Consider the following 19,102-nt stretch of genomic DNA (forward strand, 5'->3'; position numbering starts at 1 on the left):
TTGATTAACAAATCCTTTGATTGCATTAATTAACAAACCCTTTGATTGCATTGATTAACAAACCCTTTGATTGCATTGATTAACAAACCCTTTGATTGCATTGCTTCAGGAACCCTTTGATTGCATTGATTAACAAATCCTTTGATTGCATTGCTTCAGAAACCCTTTGATTGCATTGCTTCAGGAACCCTTTGATTGCATTGATTAACAAACCCTTTGATTGCATTGCTTCAGGAACCCTTTGATTGCATTGATTAACAAACTCTTTGATTGCATTAATTAACAAACCCTTTGATTGCATTGATTAAAAAACCCTTTGATTGCATTGATTAACAAACCCTTTGATTAACAAACCCTTTGATTGCATTGATTAACAAACCGTTTGATTAACAAACCCTTTGATTGCATTGATTAAAAAACCATTTGATTACATTAATTAACAAACCCTTTGATTGCATTGATAAAAAAAACCTTTGATTGCATTGCTTCAGGAACCCTTTGATTGCATTGATTAACAAATCCTTTGATCTCATTGCTTCAGGAACCCTTTGATTGCGTTGATTAACAAATCCTTTGATCTCATTGCTTCAGGAACCCTTTGATTGCGTTGCTTCAGCAGCAGGTGGACAGAGCAGTTTTCAATTAAATGCTATTTTTTGAAAGACGAACATTCATCATTAAAATACAAGACTGAGAAACAAAGAGCTGGCGAGTGCTTCAGAAACCCTTTGATTGCATTGATTAACAAACCCTTTGATTGCATTGATTAAAAAATCCTTTGATTGCATTGCTTCAGGAACCCTTTGGTTGCATTGATTAAGAAACCCTTTAATTACAATGATTAACAAACCCTTTGATTGCATTGATTAAAAAATTGATTAACAGGTGGACAGAGCTGAAGTAGGCAGCTCACAAAGGTGGCTCTTTGCCATGATGTAATTGTAAACAAGTGGTACTTCTGAGTAGAGGCCTGTAAGTTCTGCTGCCTAGACTACTGGAAGGAAGTCTGAAGTGATGACATTGTGTTACAATTCATTTTATTGGATAGCTGTGAAGATTTTCCCCGGTGTTGAAAGAGGCAAAGAATTTCTCATACAAAGTTCACCTTGTTTCCAGTTGGCAATTTTTATTTAACTGAAATTATAAATGGAACTGAAAATACTTTTAAACAGCCAGTATCTACTATGTGTTTTCAAAAGGGTCTCATTTGCAGAATAATTGCAGAATGCAAAGATCTGTGACAGACGGAGAGAGGTGTATGTGCAGCAGTACGTTATGCCTTTTAACTGCATAATAATAATGCCATGGACGCATTGCAGCACTTATGAACATATTCAGATGGATTTAAAAGTAAAGTGTATTTAGGGTTACTTCTAAGTGCCAGTGCATTTACTAACAATGTGAACCAGCTGGCCATGTATTCTATGCATTTTCTAGGCATTCCTGCCTGCAGCCTTTTAAACACAACTACCTTAAATTAGCTCTAACCTTAAATTCTACTACTACTACTAATAATAATAATAATAATAATAATAATAATAACAATAATAATAATAATAATAATAATAATAATAGTAGCAGCACTATAGTGTAGTATTTTTTATCTGTCTCGTATTTGGTCGCTTTCCTAACGGAGCACTCGTTGTCAGTAAGGCAGGCGCTGCACAGCGGCGCGTAAATGGCGCAGTGTGTCTTTAAAAGGTTGAGCAGTACGCTGTGCCTGTGAGCGGAGGTTGAATGGTGTAGCCCTGTGTTTCACTTCCCTACGCAGTACCAAAACCGATAGAGGCAGACCGTTATTATTATTATTATTATTATTATTACTATTATTATTATTATTATCATCTACTGCACCATGGGTCTTGCAGACACGCTAAAGCAGTGGAATGTCTACCTCTGGGATCGGAAAACAATATTTCCCGTTGTCATCTTCTTGATTTCTCTGGCTTGTGAGATGAACGCCGAAGACAGCGGCATGGAGGAGCTTACTACAGAGAAAGAGGCTGAAGAGAGCCACCGGCAGGACAGTGTTAATTTACTAACGTTCATCTTGTTGCTGACATTAACCATTCTTACCATCTGGTTATTTAAACACAGACGAGTCCGCTTTCTGCACGAGACGGGCTTGGCTATGATATATGGTGAGATTTGTTAAGGTTTTTTTTTTTTTTCTTGCTGTATTTGCATAATTGCGTCCGGCTGTATAGTGCCAAACGCATTGAGTTCGGGCGAAAGACGCGGCACTTCAATATACATACATTGCAATATTAAAATAAAATACAAATCTGTGTTGTTATTATGTTGCCATCATATGATTAATTTAAAGAACTTAAGCAAACTGGCATTTTAGACCTTTGAACGATATATATATATATATATATATATATTAATTAAATATTTTTTTGTGTGTGCATGATGCGGTTTGGCTTGCGGCAATGACAGTTATGTGATGCTCAGCAACTATTGGTCCTTCGATATAATGTATCCAGCGCGACGTTCTGGAATACACTCAAGTGCTTTCTAGTACCCTTCATACGAGTCATGATTCATACTGTCAGGTAGACGATTGCAAATCAATTCAGTGTAGCTCCCAAAAATAGCTTGAATAGAATGTGGTTCAATGCATTTAAACACCCTCCGTGTACCGCTATCCCGAACAATGCTTGTGGTCATTGAGGAAAGCGCTGCATATGGAGGAGGGCTTGCTTAGTTTAATAATAGCAATGTGTTTTTTATGTATTGTTCGAGCTGCTGTGAAACCTGTTTTATTGGTTTATCTTGTGGCAATCTTTGTATCTTGTAACATAATTCCAGCCAGCACTCAAAAGATTGCCTGTGTGAGTGCTGGGAGTGCTCTGTGTCAATGCACTTGCCCTGGGATAAAGGACCTGCCCAGGTCCTCTCTTCAGCAGGTGGTTTAGTTCATCTGTTCTAATGGGTTAGTTGCTGGTGTGAATGAGATATGTGCTGCTCTGCAATGTCCCTTGCGTTTTGAGAACACACCGCATGGATTCTATAATGCAGGGTTTGCCAGACATTCTCTGCTGAATGACCCCCTGGCATTAGACACCCTGACTGACGACCACCACCCAATGAATCTATAGACATGGCAGCTTGTTCTCATAAAAACACCCAGTTTGTGTGTGTTATAATGGTACTGATGCAGGGAATATTCTAAATGTACCTTATAGCAGCTGTCAAGAGAGCATAGTGTTGTGTTGTGCAGTGTGTTGGTTATTTCTGTGGGCGAGGCTGCTCTGTCTAAAAGTATGCAGTGCTGGGAATGCTACGAAATAATGACATTCATCTGTTCTGTTTCCTGTTCTGTAGTCTCTTTATGGTCATGCTAACATTATCGTTCAAAGCAGGAGTGGACATTCCCTCTGCATCACAGGCTGCGTGTTTTACATACAGTAAGTCTTCAGAAATGCCAATAGTACTGTGTTTGCTGCGTGTGCGGAATCTTGAATTTCCTGGACACAGGAAGCAGTTATTGTGGTATTCTCCAACAGCAAGTAGGGGCGAGTGCTGCTTTCTGACCCGCCTGACATGAATTTACAATCATGAAATGCAAAAGGATGAGCTGCTAATTAAATCAAACGCTTACATTTCAGTGTTGGATGGGTAATGAAGGAAAGCTGCATCACTGGAAAGAGCTGGACTTCATTGGATGTGTGACCTGTATGCACAAGCAGTCTGAATCAGGCTTCCATCAGATCACATTGCAGGCTTCCATCAGATCACATTGCAGGCTTCCATCAGATCACATTGCAGGCTTCCATCAGATCACATTGCAGGCTTCCATCAGATCACATTGCAGGCTTCCATCAGATCACATTGCAGGCTTCCATCAAATCGAAATGCCCAGAAAGAGTCACTTTCTATATGCAGAACAAACTGGTGACACATTGAAACTCTGGATGTTTGTTGTGAGACGTCAAGAAAATCATTTTGGTGATACAGTACGGGCTGAATTGTGATGTGATATAGTACAGGCTGAACTGTGATACAGTACAGCTGAATGATGATACAGTACAGGCTGAATTGTGATACAGTACAGGCTGAATTGTGATGTGATACAGTAGAGGCTGAATTGTGGTACAGTACAGGCTGAATTGTGATGTGATACAGTAGAGGCTGAATTGTGATACAGTACAGGCTGAATTGTGATGTGATACAGTAGAGGCTGAATTGTGATGTGATATAGTACAGGCTGAATTGTGATACAGTACAGGCTGAATTGTGATGTGATACAGTAGAGTCTGAATTGTGGTACAGTACAGGCTGAATTGTGATGTGATACAGTAGAGGCTGAATTGTGATACAGTACAGGCTGAATTGTGATGTGATACAGTAGAGGCTGAATTGTGATGTGATATAGTACAGGCTGAATTGTGATACAGTACAGGCTGAATTGTGATGTGATACAGTAGAGGCTGAATTGTGGTACAGTACAGGCTGAATTGTGATGTGATACAGTAGAGGCTGAATTGTGATGTGATATAGTACAGGCTGAATTGTGATACAGTACAGCTGAATGATGATACAGTACAGGCTGAATTGTGATGTGATACAGTACAGGCTGAATTGTGATGTGATACAGTACAGGCTGAATTGTGATGTGATACAGTACAGGCTGAATTGTGATGTTCAAATCGGTTTGGTGATACAGTTTAATTCAATTGTGATGTTAAAGTGATACTGATGCCTGCTAATGCATCCTGATACACTGTGAAAACTCATGACTCAGCTGCTATAATCTTTCCCTACCTTTGTTCGAAATACTTCGATTGGCTCAGAGGAGAATCTCAGATTTATAGGAGGACATGGTGGAAATAAAATGCAAATGATTATCTAAAAAAAACAAAGCTATAGCCCATGGGATGTGCAGACTAACATTGTTCCACATGAGCGGGCGCCTGATGCCAGTCATAATGAGAAGAGTTCTGAGAGTCCAGTGGCCACTGAGGGAACACCTGTTGTTCTGTTAGAATCCTCATTCTGTTTGAACCTGCATTGATACCCTCTCCTGGGCTTTCCTCTGACAATCTGAGGTACTTTCCATTGTGTTTTAGCTGGTGTGACCACAACTGTAATTTGAGAGATCTGATAGAATATTCAGCCTTCAATCCTTCCCCTCCAGAAACAGTCGCCCGGTCACACTGATGGAAATTTATAATGATAGGACCTCATTTCTCCCTTCGGACAGCAGCTTTCCCCAGCTTTTCCCTTGTTGTTCTAGAGCCAGGGCCACGTTCTCTTTCCCATGTACTCGATGTTGTTCTAGAGGCAGAGCCACGTTCTCTTTCCCTTGTACTCGTTGTTGTTGTTCTAGAGGCAGAGCCACGTTCTCTTTCCCTTGTTGTTGTTGTTCTAGAGGCAGAGCCACGTTCTCTTTCCCATGTACTCGTTGTTGTTGTTCTAGAGGCAGAGCCACGTTCTCTTTCCCATGTACTCGTTGTTGTTGTTCTAGAGGCAGAGCCACGTTCTCTTTCCCTTGTACTCGTTGTTGTTGTTCTAGAGGCAGAGCCACGTTCTCTTTCCCTTGTACTCGTTGTTGTTGTTCTAGAGGCAGAGCCGCGTTCTCTTTCCCATGTACTCGTTGTTGTTGTTCTAGAGGCAGAGCCGCGTTCTCTTTCCCATGTACTCGTTGTTGTTGTTCGAGAGGCAGGGCCGCGTTCTCTTTCCCATGTACTCGTTGTTGTTGTTCGAGAGGCAGGGCCGCGTTCTCTTTCCCATGTACTCGTTGTTGTTGTTCGAGAGGCAGGGCCGCGTTCTCTTTCCCATGTACTCGTTGTTGTTGTTCGAGAGGCAGGGCCGCGTTCGCTTTCCCATGTACTCGTTGCTGTTGTTGTTCGAGAGGCAGGGCCGCGTTCTCTTTCCCATGTCGAGAGGCAGGGCCGCGTTCTCTTTCCCATGTACTCGTTGTTGTTGTTCGAGAGGCAGGGCCGCGTTCTCTTTCCCATGTACTCGTTGCTGTTGTTGTTCGAGAGGCAGGGCCGCGTTCTCTTTCCCATGTACTCGTTGCTGTTGTTGTTCGAGAGGCAGGGCCGCGTTCTCTTTCCCATGTACTCGTTGCGTGTTGTTGTTCGAGAGGCAGGGCCGCGTTCTCTTTCCCATGTACTCGTTGTGTTGTTGTTCGAGAGGCAGGGCCGCGTTCTCTTTCCCATGTACTCGTTGCTGTTGTTGTTCGAGAGGCAGGGCCGCGTTCTCTTTCCCATGTACTCGTTGCTGTTGTTGTTCGAGAGGCAGGGCCGCATTCTCTTTCTCATGTACTCGTTGCTGTTGTTGTTCGAGAGGCAGGGCCGCGTTCTCTTTCCCATGTACTCGTTGTTGTTGTTCGAGAGGCAGGGCCGCGTTCTCTTTCCCATGTACTCGTTGTTGTTGTTCGAGAGGCAGGGCCGCGTTCTCTTTCCCATGTACTCGTTGTTGTTGTTCGAGAGGCAGGGCCGCGTTCTCTTTCCCATGTACTCGTTGTTTCTTGTTCGAGAGGCAGGGCCGCGTTCTCTTTCCCATGTACTCGTTGCTGTTGTTGTTCGAGAGGCAGGGCTGCATTCTCTTTCCCATGTACTCGTTGCTGTTGTTGTTCGAGAGGCAGGGCCGCGTTCTCTTTCCCATGTTCGTTGTTGTTGTTCGAGAGGCAGGGCCGCGTTCTCTTTCCCATGTACTCGTTGCTGTTGTTGTTCGAGAGGCAGGGCCGCGTTCTCTTTCCCATGTACTCGTTGTTGTTGTTCGAGAGGCAGGGCCGCGTTCTCTTTCCCATGTTCGTTGTTGTTGTTGTTCGAGAGGCAGGGCCGCGTTCTCTTTCCCATGTACTCGTTGCTGTTGTTGTTCGAGAGGCAGGGCCGCGTTCTCTTTCCCATGTACTCGTTGCTTTGTTGTTCGAGAGGCAGGGCCGCGTTCTCTTTCCCATGTACTCGTTGCTGTTGTTGTTCGAGAGGCAGGGCCGCGTTCTCTTTCCCATGTACTCGTTGCTGTTGTTGTTCGAGAGGCAGGGCCGCGTTCTCTTTCCCATGTACTCGTTGCTGTTGTTGTTCGAGAGGCAGGGCCGCGTTCTCTTTCCCATGTACTTGCTGTTGTTGTTCGAGAGGCAGGGCCGCGTTCTCTTTCCCATGTGCTCGTTGCTGTTGTTGTTCGAGAGGCAGGGCCGCGTTCTCTTTCCCATGTACTCGTTGCTGTTGTTGTTCGAGAGGCAGGGCCGCGTTCTCTTTCCCATGTGCTCGTTGCTGTTGTTGTTGTTGTTGTTCGAGAGGCAGGGCCGCGTTCTCTTTCCCATGTGCTCGTTGTTTGTTGTTCGAGAGGCAGGGCCGCGTTCTCTTTCCCATGTGCTTGTTGCTGTTGTTGTTCTAGAGGCAGGGCCGCGTTCTCTTTCCCATGTACTCGTTGTTGTTGTTCTAGAGGCAGGGCTCACACCTCACCCTTATCGTCATGCTTCAAGGGATCCCGCGTTCAGTTTTGTACCTGTTCCGGATGATACAGTTAATGAATTGCAGTTGTACAGTTCCCAGTCCAGGACATGTACGCATACTGGAGGCTTACTGGAGTAAAGATCACAATAATAAAGCACTTTCTCAGGAAAGCATATTCATGCTGTGCTCAGATATGTTGTAATACATTCAGTTTGTCTGAAATGAAGGTAAACTAAATCCTTCAGGATTCTGTGTTCAATCTAAACTGCTGAATTACTTTTTCAAAACCCTTTCAAAACAAGTATAAATCAAGCATAAAATGTGACAGTGGTGGCAAGAGCTTTAGAGACTCTTTCCATCATGTTGCGTTGCCACAGCAACAATAAAGTGCCCACTAACCCTGGAACTCCACCAAGGGCAATGAAAAGAGTCTGCTTACAGAGCACTGCTGACCCGTGGAATCTTAACCATCAAAATCACTTGATTGTTGTAGTTGAATCCCCTGAATGCTTTGCTTGTATTTGAAAGCTCATAGAGAGAACCCTGAGATAGCAGAGATCATTTTTGATGCTACTCGTTCTACAGGGTAGTTAAGAAGTCAGGTGACCGATTCACAGCTGCAGTATACGAGAGGAGGAGGAGGGGGGAGGGTGCGTTGTAGAGCAGTGACCCATGCAGGTGTAGCAGCAGTGAAACAGGAAACGATGGTATTGCTGAAGCCCTGGGTCACAGTTAATTGAACTGCTGTATATGCGCAGGGTTAAAGACAGGCTGAGTTTAGAGCTGGAACTGAGCAGGGCCCTTCTCGTTTTAAGCTCTTTTCTGGCTGCATTGCTTAGCAACCCAGTGCAGTCAGTGGTATAGCTCTTTCACTGTCGATTATGCAGGCAGTGGTGTAGCTCTCACTGTCGATTATGCAGGCGGTGGTGTAGCTCTTTCACTGTCGATTATGCAGGCGGTGGTGTAGCTCTTTCACTGTCGATTATGCAGGCGGTGGTGTAGCTCTTTCACTGTCGATTATGCAGGCGGTGGTGTAGCTCTTTCACTGTCGATTATGCAGGCGGTGGTGTAGCTCTTTCACTGTCGATTATGCAGGCGGTGGTGTAGCTCTTTCACTGTCGATTATGCAGGCGGTGGTGTAGCTCTTTCACTGTCGATTATGCAGGCGGTGGTGTAGCTCTTTCACTGTCGATTATGCAGGCGGTGGTGTAGCTCTTTCACTGTCGATTATGCAGGCGGTGGTGTAGCTCTTTCACTGTCGATTATGCAGGCGGTGGTGTAGCTCTTTCACTGTCGATTATGCAGGCGGTGGTGTAGCTCTTTCACTGTCGATTATGCAGGCGGTGGTGTAGCTCTTTCACTGTCGATTATGCAGGCGGTGGTGTAGCTCTTTCACTGTCGATTATGCAGGCGGTGGTGTAGCTCTTTCACTGTCGATTATGCAGGCGGTGGTGTAGCTCTTTCACTGTCGATTATGCAGGCGGTGGTGTAGCTCTTTCACTGTCGATTATGCAGGCGGTGGTGTAGCTCTTTCACTGTCGATTATGCAGGCGGTGGTGTAGCTCTTTCACTGTCGATTATGCAGGCGGTGGTGTAGCTCTTTCACTGTCGATTATGCAGGCGGTGGTGTAGCTCTTTCACTGTCGATTATGCAGGCGGTGGTGTAGCTCTTTCACTGTCGATTATGCAGGCGGTGGTGTAGCTCTTTCACTGTCGATTATGCAGGCGGTGGTGTAGCTCTTTCACTGTCGATTATGCAGGCGGTGGTGTAGCTCTTTCACTGTCGATTATGCAGGCGGTGGTGTAGCTCTTTCACTGTCGATTATGCAGGCGGTGGTGTAGCTCTTTCACTGTCGATTATGCAGGCGGTGGTGTAGCTCTTTCACTGTCGATTATGCAGGCGGTGGTGTAGCTCTTTCACTGTCGATTATGCAGGCGGTGGTGTAGCTCTTTCACTGTCGATTATGCAGGCGGTGGTGTAGCTCTTTCACTGTCGATTATGCAGGCGGTGGTGTAGCTCTTTCACTGTCGATTATGCAGGCGGTGGTGTAGCTCTTTCACTGTCGATTATGCAGGCGGTGGTGTAGCTCTTTCACTGTCGATTATGCAGGCGGTGGTGTAGCTCTTTCACTGTCGATTATGCAGGCGGTGGTGTAGCTCTTTCACTGTCGATTATGCAGGCGGTGGTGTAGCTCTTTCACTGTCGATTATGCAGGCGGTGGTGTAGCTCTTTCACTGTCGATTATGCAGGCGGTGGTGTAGCTCTTTCACTGTCGATTATGCAGGCGGTGGTGTAGCTCTTTCACTGTCGATTATGCAGGCGGTGGTGTAGCTCTTTCACTGTCGATTATGCAGGCGGTGGTGTAGCTCTTTCACTGTCGATTATGCAGGCGGTGGTGTAGCTCTTTCACTGTCGATTATGCAGGCGGTGGTGTAGCTCTTTCACTGTCGATTATGCAGGCGGTGGTGTAGCTCTTTCACTGTCGATTATGCAGGCGGTGGTGTAGCTCTTTCACTGTCGATTATGCAGGCGGTGGTGTAGCTCTTTCACTGTCGATTATGCAGGCGGTGGTGTAGCTCTTTCACTGTCGATTATGCAGGCGGTGGTGTAGCTCTTTCACTGTCGATTATGCAGGCGGTGGTGTAGCTCTTTCACTGTCGATTATGCAGGCGGTGGTGTAGCTCTTTCACTGTCGATTATGCAGGCGGTGGTGTAGCTCTTTCACTGTCGATTATGCAGGCGGTGGTGTAGCTCTTTCACTGTCGATTATGCAGGCGGTGGTGTAGCTCTTTCACTGTCGATTATGCAGGCGGTGGTGTAGCTCTTTCACTGTCGATTATGCAGGCGGTGGTGTAGCTCTTTCACTGTCGATTATGCAGGCGGTGGTGTAGCTCTTTCACTGTCGATTATGCAGGCGGTGGTGTAGCTCTTTCACTGTCGATTATGCAGGCGGTGGTGTAGCTCTTTCACTGTCGATTATGCAGGCGGTGGTGTAGCTCTTTCACTGTCGATTATGCAGGCGGTGGTGTAGCTCTTTCACTGTCGATTATGCAGGCGGTGGTGTAGCTCTTTCACTGTCGATTATGCAGGCGGTGGTGTAGCTCTTTCACTGTCGATTATGCAGGCGGTGGTGTAGCTCTTTCACTGTCGATTATGCAGGCGGTGGTGTAGCTCTTTCACTGTCGATTTTTCATTCATAGAGCTGTAAGTGATGTAAGTCCAGTAGTGCAGCATGCCTGAGAAGCGCGGCCTGCATGCATTGCAGTGTCTCGCGCTAGTCAGGTCTAGCACTCTGTTTTCTGCAATACCTTTAATTGGCTTCACTGCTTTATGAGTTTGTTGTGGGATCTCTGCCTTGACTCTTGTTCTTCACAGGAGTCCAATCAAAATGCCCCATCAGTGCAGCTGACCTTTGTGTAAACTGGCTGTCCCTCACCTGGCTGAATGATGTGTTATTCAGATGGCATCCCTAGTATTGTAAAACCTCACCTAGGCAGAAATGCATGTTGTTTCCCAGAGAGTCTGCAGTGGATACTGTATATGAGGGTCTGATGAGTTGTACATGTGTTCCTCTGTATGTCACGCTTCACAAGTGTGCATATATCTGCAGAACCGCTTCTCCAGTTGTCATGGAACTTGCCATTCACATTATTTAGTTATTGAGAGTGTTAGATTCTGGAGATCTAGGGAGGTGGCTGTCTGTCATGTCATCTGCCCATCTTTGCTTACCTGTGGAGCATCACTTCTCAGATCCTCTACATATGTGTTCATATAGAATACTGCATGCCCTGGTCATCCTGATACTCCTGGCTCTAGTGTTCGCACTACTGTGACCCTCATTATGAGATCTCTCTGTTGGTGCATTGGAGTACTCCAGAATCCTATCCTCCTGGCAGTGAAAGGGTTAAACTCCTTTCAGACTCTCCACATCAAACCACCGCTGTTCAGGTTGCCTGTAGTGACTCTGCCCTTTTTAAAAGCATAACAAAATGTAATAGAGCACAGTGAAAGCATGGTAAAAATAGCATGGTACGGTAAGCATACTCACAAACCATGTTAAATGCATGGTATCATCATGGGAAAAGCCTGGTAAAACTACAAAACACCACAGTAAACTTTTAGAAGGGTAAATCCTATTGACAGTGCTATGGCAGGTGTGTTTTAATGCCCAGCCCATGTGGTTGAGTGGGCTAAATATTTCTTTGGAAAAAACCTAAAAGAACTGAATAGCACAGCCAGGATTAGCATACAGCTGTTGCCAAGTGGAAGTACAGTAGGACTGTATTTGTATTGAAACACCGCCAGTACACTCTCATTGTCCTAATCTACAGAGGAGAGCAGCCCCGAGAGATTTCAGCTCTTGCCAGATGAAAGGGGTGATCTGTACCCATGTCCAGCGCTGCAGCAAGCGACTGCAGATTAAAAATAGCGCTTGTGATGATCAATCATTGATAGATTTCTCAGGGCACGCTGTCTGTAGTGCAATCTGGTGATTTTCAGACTGTTCAGCCTGCAGACAGGCACTGCAGTGAGAAGTAATCATATCGAGGGTACTGTTTGTAATAAGCTTTGATCAGAGCTAATAACGCACTATATGGCAGTGATGTCACAGTCTCGTATTAACTCTGATTTATTGCTGCTAATAAATGTGTGCTAAAAGCCATTGTAGAAACCAACCTTCAATGTAATAATTCTACAGTACTGTCATTTGTTTTTGTAGGGTACAGATACAACCTTCAATGTAATAATTCTACAGTACTGTCATTTGTTTTTGTAGGGTACAGATACAACCTTCAATGTAATAATTCTACAGTACTGTAGGGTACAGATTCCAATCAGTATTCTTTGCAAATTGCAAAACCTCAACAGGATCCTGGCCTAACTGGTTTAGATTAGTGAGAGACTACTGTAATAAAAGGTGTGTGTGTGTGTGTGTGTATATACACACACACACTCACTCGCACACACACTCGGTGTGTGATAATGATGCCTGACTTTCTCTTCTTGCTTGCAGGGTTGCTGGTCGGGGTGATCCTGCGCTATGGCATTCCCTCCACCAGCTACCACAACAAGACGCCCCCCAGCTGTGCCCTGACGGGCCGGCCCGTGAGCACGCTGCTGCTCAACGTGAGCGGGAAGTTCTTCGAGTACACGCTGAAGGGAGAGATCAACTCCCGGGAGATACACAACGTGGAGCAGAACGACATGCTGCGCAAGGTACTGCTCCCACAGTCCTGGATCACTTCACTCTGATAGCACACTGCTCTGCTCACACAGTCCTGGATCACTTCACTCTGATAGCACACTGCTCTGCTCACACAGTCCTGGATCACTTCACTCTGCTAGCACACTGCTCTGCTCCCACAGTCCTGGATCACTTCACTCTGATAGCACACTGCTCTGCTCACACAGTCCTGGATCACTTCACTCTGCTAGCACACTGCTCTGCTCACACAGTCCTGGATCACTTCACTCTGCTAGCACACTGCTCTGCTCACACAGTCCTGGATCACTTCACTCTGCTAGCACACTGCTCTGTTCCCACAGTCCTGGATCACTTCACTCTGCTAGCACACTGCTCTGCTCCCACAGTCCTGGATCACTTCACTCTGATAGCACACTGCTCTGCTCCCACAGTCCTGGATCACTTCACTCTGATAGCACACTGCTCTGCTCCCACAGTCCTGGATCACTTCACTCTGATAGCACACTGCTCTGCTCCCACAGTCCTGGATCACTTCACTCTGATAGCACACTGCTCTGCTCCCACAGTCCTGGATCACTTCACTCTGCTAGCACACTGCTCTGCTCACACAGTCCTGGATCACTTCACTCTGATAGCACACTGCTCTGCTCACACAGTCCTGGATCACTTCACTCTGCTAGCACACTGCTCTGCTCCCACAGTCCTGGATCACTTCACTCTGCTAGCACACTGCTCTGCTCCCACAGTCCTGGATCACTTCACTCTGCTAGCACACTGCTCTGCTCCCACAGTCCTGGATCACTTCACTCTGCTAGCACACTGCTCTGCTCCCACAGTCCTGGATCACTTCACTCTGATAGCACACTCCTCAGACCTCAAAGACCTTCAGTTAAATACCTGCCTTTATAAACGTTTACCACATTAGAAGCATAGCAAAGTGTAATACAGCACAGTAAGAATATAGGGAAGCATTGTAAAGAACAATGAGGTATGGTAAAGCATACTAATAAACATGGCAAGCCAGGGTACACTATGCCAAACGCAGAGTAACCATGGAGTAAACTGCAAAACTGTGTGGTGAGCGTTTTGGTTGTAGCTGTAGGGGAAACAAGTTTATTACCTGTAGTGCAGGAAGTGAATGAGGAGCATAAAATTAAAATTAAAGCAATGCCGGTCAATAGCTGATGTTCAGGATGTGGAAGATTATCTGCATTGTAATTCCACTGCAGGCTGTGGTGCCTGGTGTATGCTGGTACTGTATGTAGAAGTTCATGCCGTTTACCTGCTCGCACAGCAGTATAAGCACATCATCTAAATAACAGTGATTTGTTAACATCACGTGCTCCAGGTGATTGAAATGAGAATAGCAGTCCAGTCCTGTTGAACTGCACTGGGTTCAGTCCTGTCTATTCAAGTGTGACGATGTGGCAATGCTTACAGATAGTCACACTTGCTGTAAATATAGTGTTTATTAGCGGTAGCACCAAATTGAACAGAACAAGCTAAATATCTTGGGTCACATTTTTAAACCATGTATATTGCCTCAGACAATCAGATTCCGAGTGTAGCATTCATAACTGTTTTAATGAGTATTTTTTTTTTTTTGTTAGTTAGTCCAATAAAAGGTATTGCATTGCCTTCTCTTTGTCTACCATCTCTGGATTAATACGGTTACCATTTCAGCTATCAACGATTATCCCACAGGATAGGATCCCGCACTTAACACATTTTACAACTAGTACAGGGATAGGAACAAGACTCCCATTGCAGAGCAGTTTGATCTGTTCCTGGTTTTACTATGTGTTTAAGACACCCACATTCCTGCTTAAATACCCTCTGTGCAGTAACACATACTGTAAATGTACACTCTCTAAATCTCAACAGAGTTTCTGATTTTTTTTTTTTTTTTTTTTTTGCAGGTCACTTTTGATCCAGAGGTTTTCTTCAACATTTTACTACCGCCAATCATTTTCCATGCTGGATATAGTCTTAAAAAGGTAAATGGTTAATTTTGAAGCTACATTGATTCGCCAGCATTGTTGGCATGAAGAAAACAAGGAAGTGACATTGTTCATGTTAGGACTGTGATTCACTCCAAAACGGAACTTCGGGTTCAATAGCAAACTGTATTGAAAGAAGTGAAAGCTGGAGATTTAGGTATTGCTGCCTCAGTGCTGCTCTTGATTTTTGCAGTGTCCGCTGATTCTCTAGTTCCCCTGGGTACATTTCAGGGCTCTTCAGTATTTGTAGTTCTTGTTGTTGTGTGTTTAAGAGACAGGGAATTCAGAGTAAGCTGGACTTGGGCAGCATCAGGAAGCTCTTCCACTTCCTCTGCCTCCCTTTCTTTTAACAATGAAGCACACTGCTTACCGGTGTTGCCTGCTGTGTTGTATGTGGTCATACCTAAAGAAACTTCTCAAATTCAATGCCAGTTTCCACTGTGTCTTTCTCAATGTCTTCCATGTTGAAATGAGGCTATGTTCATGTTCTTGTATCCCTGGGTTTGGTAAAGGGATGACAATCTCTTGCAGTCCCATTGAAGTGGAGTTTGCTTGGGCTGGTTTGTATTATATTCTACCTTGTGTAGCTGTGAAAAGGTAAATGACGCTCCTCGCATAGACAGAGGAGGGGAATTTGGGACTCGGTCATGATGTTGAGGCAGAATCACTTGGTTCTTTGATAAAGTTCCGAGATCAGTCAGCTACTAGGAACCGGACGAGCACTGGTGGGCCGAATGCCTGTGGGAATTCTCTTTTGTTCTTAGTAGCGGGGGGCAGTGTTTGTACAGCATGGCATATCTGGGGTTTATTGTGCTGTCGTTGCCTCATTTTCTTTCTGTTTCTTTCTTGCAGTGTTTTGATAGGGTATTGAGCTGATGTTGTTGCATGCTGTTTGAAGCTGGGATTATGCTATTTTATAGTGCTATGGTGTATTTTAAATGAAAATAAGATTTCACAAATGATTTATGAGTAAGGACATGCTGCAAATATAGTAGGTATACAAATATCTGTAAGTGAAAAGAGACTGCATGGTCTGTTCAATACACAGGCAGCAACACCCTGATATAGAGACTGCTGGAAATGTCATATCTAACCTGCAGCTGGGTCTGTTACCGGCTATGTTGGGATTTGACTGCAGTGTGGACCTCCAGGAAACTGACTGCGTGGCTCCTTTTAAGAGATGCGTATATAAAAACAGACCTCTGGATCAATAGCAAGAGTCCTGGTGGTATTTAACAAGTGCCTGGGGGTTTGGTAGAATAACTGAATCATGCCACGAAAGGAAAGCAAGTCAAACGTGTCATTTTATTTAATTTCCATGAGCTGGTATAATTGTATAATTGTTTTACAGAGTGGTATAATTGTAGCATTGTGAAAGCAGATTAACTAGAAAGGCTGTAGAGGCACAGCATGGCAGTGCACTGCTGAACACCCAGCAGGTCGTTACAGATTTAAGTAAAGCAGCTTTTAAGAGAGCAGCACTGCTTCTTTATTTAAACTGGACAGCCTTAACCTTAAAACACTTGATAGAAGAAACTCAAATTCTTTATAAAAAAAATTTTCAACCAGAAGCTTTTCTCTATTGAAGATACTGAGAAAAAAACTGCAGTGTTGTTGAAAAGTCTGTTGAAGAATTTCACTAAGAGTCTGTCGGTATTACTACACAGTCCTGTGTTTGAGACGGCCCAGGAGTGAATGGCAGGTGTGTTCAGATCAGGACCGAGATGTGCTTAGCAGGACGTTGTCCCAGGGCCGTTGGCCCTTCCACTCCTGGTCTTTGTTCCAACCTGTTCTAAATTGTTTAACTGAACCAATTAAACCACCCAGACCACGTAGTTGTTCATAATTTCATTTTACTTGTTCAACCTGGAGTGGAATGGTCCTCCAGCACTGTGATTGCACACCCCTGCTGTGGAGTGGAATGGTCCTCCAGCACTGTGATTGTACACCCCTGCTGTGGAGTGGAATGGTCCTCCAGCACTGTGATTGCACACCCCTGCTGTGGAGTGGAATGGTCCTCCAGCACTGTGATTTTACACCCCTGCTGTGGAGTGGAATGGCCCTCCAGCACTGTGATTGTACACCCCTGCTGTGGAGTGGAATGGTCCTCCAGCACTGTGATTGCACACCCCTGCTGTGGAGTGGAATGGTCCTCCAGCACTGTGATTTTACACCCCTGCTGTGGAGTGGAATGGTCCTCCAGCACTGTGATTGCACACCCCTGCTGTGGAGTGGAATGGCCCTCCAGCACTGTGATTGCACACCCCTGCTGTGGAGTGGAATGGCCCTCCAGCACTGTGATTGCACACCCCTGCTGTGGAGTGGAATGGCCCTCCAGCACTGTGATTGCACACCCCTGCTGTGGAGTGGAATGGCCCTCCAGCACTGTGATTGTACACCCCTGCTGTGGAGTGGAATGGCCCTCCAGCACTGTGATTGCACACCCCTGCTGTGGAGTGGAATGGTCCTCCAGCACTGTGATTGCACACCCCTGCTGTGGAGTGGAATGGCCCTCCAGCACTGTGATTGCACACCCTTGCTGTGGAGTGGAATGGCCCTCCAGCACAGTGACTGGACACCCTGCTCTTAATTTCATGAACCCGGGTTTACAAGATTAAAAGGGGACATTTTAAAATAATACAAAACAAATAAAATAATATGGTGTCATAACCCCCTCAAATCCTGTTTTTTATGCAGCCACCTAATGCCACCATGTCTGTGGATTAATAGCCAAGGATTTGTGCTTTTTCAGCTCTGTTATAAGAAGATCTTTATGTTGCAGTAAGCTGCGCCTCTATCCAGCCACTGTTGCAAACTAGACGCTAGATATAGGTCTACAGCACTTCCAAACGCTGCAGTTGTCAGAGGTAGATAGCCTCCCGCCGCTGCCTTATCCGAATTGATGCAGCTTATTTTGGGGATAGCTCAAGGACCAATCTGTTGCAGATTAATTGGATCTGAGGATCTGAAGTTATTAAATGAGAGGCTTAGCTGCATTTTCAGTACTGTAACTCAAGCGCAGTTTCTGGCAGTAGCTTTTGCTTTTTCCAAACTGTCTTTCGTGGCAGTACAGTGCAGATGATCTTTTGTGGCAGTACAGTGCAGATGATCTTTTGTGGCAGTACAGTGCAGATGATCTTTTGTGGCAGTACAGTGCAGATGATCTTTTGTGGCAGTACAGTGCAGATGATCTTTTGTGGCAGTACAGTGCAGATGATCTTTTGTGGCAGTACAGTGCAGATGATCTTTTGTGGCAGTACAGTGCAGATGATCTTTTGTGGCAGTACAGTGCAGATGATCTTTTGTGGCAGTACAGTGCAGATGATCTTTTGTGGCAGTACAGTGCAGATGATCTTTCGTGGCAGTACAGTGCAGATGATCTTTTGTGGCAGTACAGTGCAGATGATCTTTTGTGGCAGTACAGTGCAGATGATCTTTTGTGGCAGTACAGTGCAGATGATCTTTTGTGGTAAAATTCTAATTTTCCTATATAAGGCAAGCTGTTATTGATCAAACTTCCTGTGTGTTGGAGCCTCCACGGCCGCTGGTGTGGCTGCTGCATTCATCCTTTCCTGAATATATTTCTAGGTTTGTTAATTTTGGGTTTCTTTTGTCTTTCCATAGAGACATTTCTTCAGGAACCTGGGATCCATCCTGGCATATGCTTTCTTAGGAACCGCACTGTCCTGTTTTGTTATTGGGTAAGTAAATTTAGGAAACTGACTCAAAACAACATCTCACTGGCCCAGTCAGGGAAGAAAAACATTCAATCTAACAGCCCAGTTTATCAGTCCTGGTTATGCCCCCATAATCTGTATAGGACTTTTTTCCACAACCACTTTTAGTATGGTTGTCGTTTTGCTGATTTGCTGATGAAACTCATTAAGCAGGTGCACCTGTTGTAGTTCTGTATGCTCCAGTGGGAAGGGAACTGTGGCTGTAAAACACTGTCAGCATAATCCCAGTAATTATTTAGTCTCAACATTAATGCTTTTAGGGAAGTGCAAAAAAGAAAGAAAGTTGCAATGACATTAGAAAGAAAATCACTTAGGATGGGTTATGTAGGAGAAATAGAAATGAGGTTAGATCGGCCTGGGATCGCTTGGTAAAGGCATCATCGCTTTGTGTACAGGGTGATCTCCTGAAGGAACAAAGAGCTGGGTTATGTGCAACCACTGTATGCAAGTATACATTCCCACTACAAAGTATTCTGGGGACTGGCAGAGAGGCAGGCTGCACTGCAGATCCACTACAGAGTACTCTGGGGACTGGCAGAGAGGCAGGCTGCACTGCAGATCCACTACAGAGTACTCTGGGGACTGGCAGAGATGCTGCACTGCAGATCCACTACAGAGTACTCTGGGGACTGGCAGAGAGGCTGCACTGCAGATCCACTACAGAGTACTCTGGGGACTGGCAGAGAGGCAGGCTGCACTGCAGATCCACTACAGAGTACTCTGGGGACTGGCAGAGAGGCAGGCTGCAC

The 19,102-nt window shown here is 45.3% G+C and overlaps 1 protein-coding gene across 2 annotated transcripts in view; it reads left to right on the plus strand.

The window, feature by feature from the left end:
• Nucleotides 1-1,744: 1,744 nt before the first annotated feature.
• Nucleotides 1,745-19,102, plus strand: part of LOC121328062 (sodium/hydrogen exchanger 7-like) — a 39,211-nt gene continuing 21,853 nt past the window's right edge. Inside the window, exons 1-4 of one of the 2 annotated variants that reach the window (XM_041272533.1) lie at nucleotides 1,745-2,141; nucleotides 12,425-12,627; nucleotides 14,536-14,613; nucleotides 18,241-18,317. In XM_041272533.1, the coding sequence (XP_041128467.1) occupies nucleotides 1,856-2,141; nucleotides 12,425-12,627; nucleotides 14,536-14,613; nucleotides 18,241-18,317 (644 nt within the window). In that variant the 5' untranslated portion in view covers nucleotides 1,745-1,855. The remainder of the gene's footprint in view (nucleotides 2,142-12,424; nucleotides 12,628-14,535; nucleotides 14,614-18,240; nucleotides 18,318-19,102) is intronic. The other variant, XM_041272534.1, reaches the window with a different exon arrangement.

The sequence above is a fragment of the Polyodon spathula genome, chromosome 15, assembly GCF_017654505.1.
Source record: "Polyodon spathula isolate WHYD16114869_AA chromosome 15, ASM1765450v1, whole genome shotgun sequence".
Lineage (NCBI taxonomy): Eukaryota > Metazoa > Chordata > Actinopteri > Acipenseriformes > Polyodontidae > Polyodon > Polyodon spathula.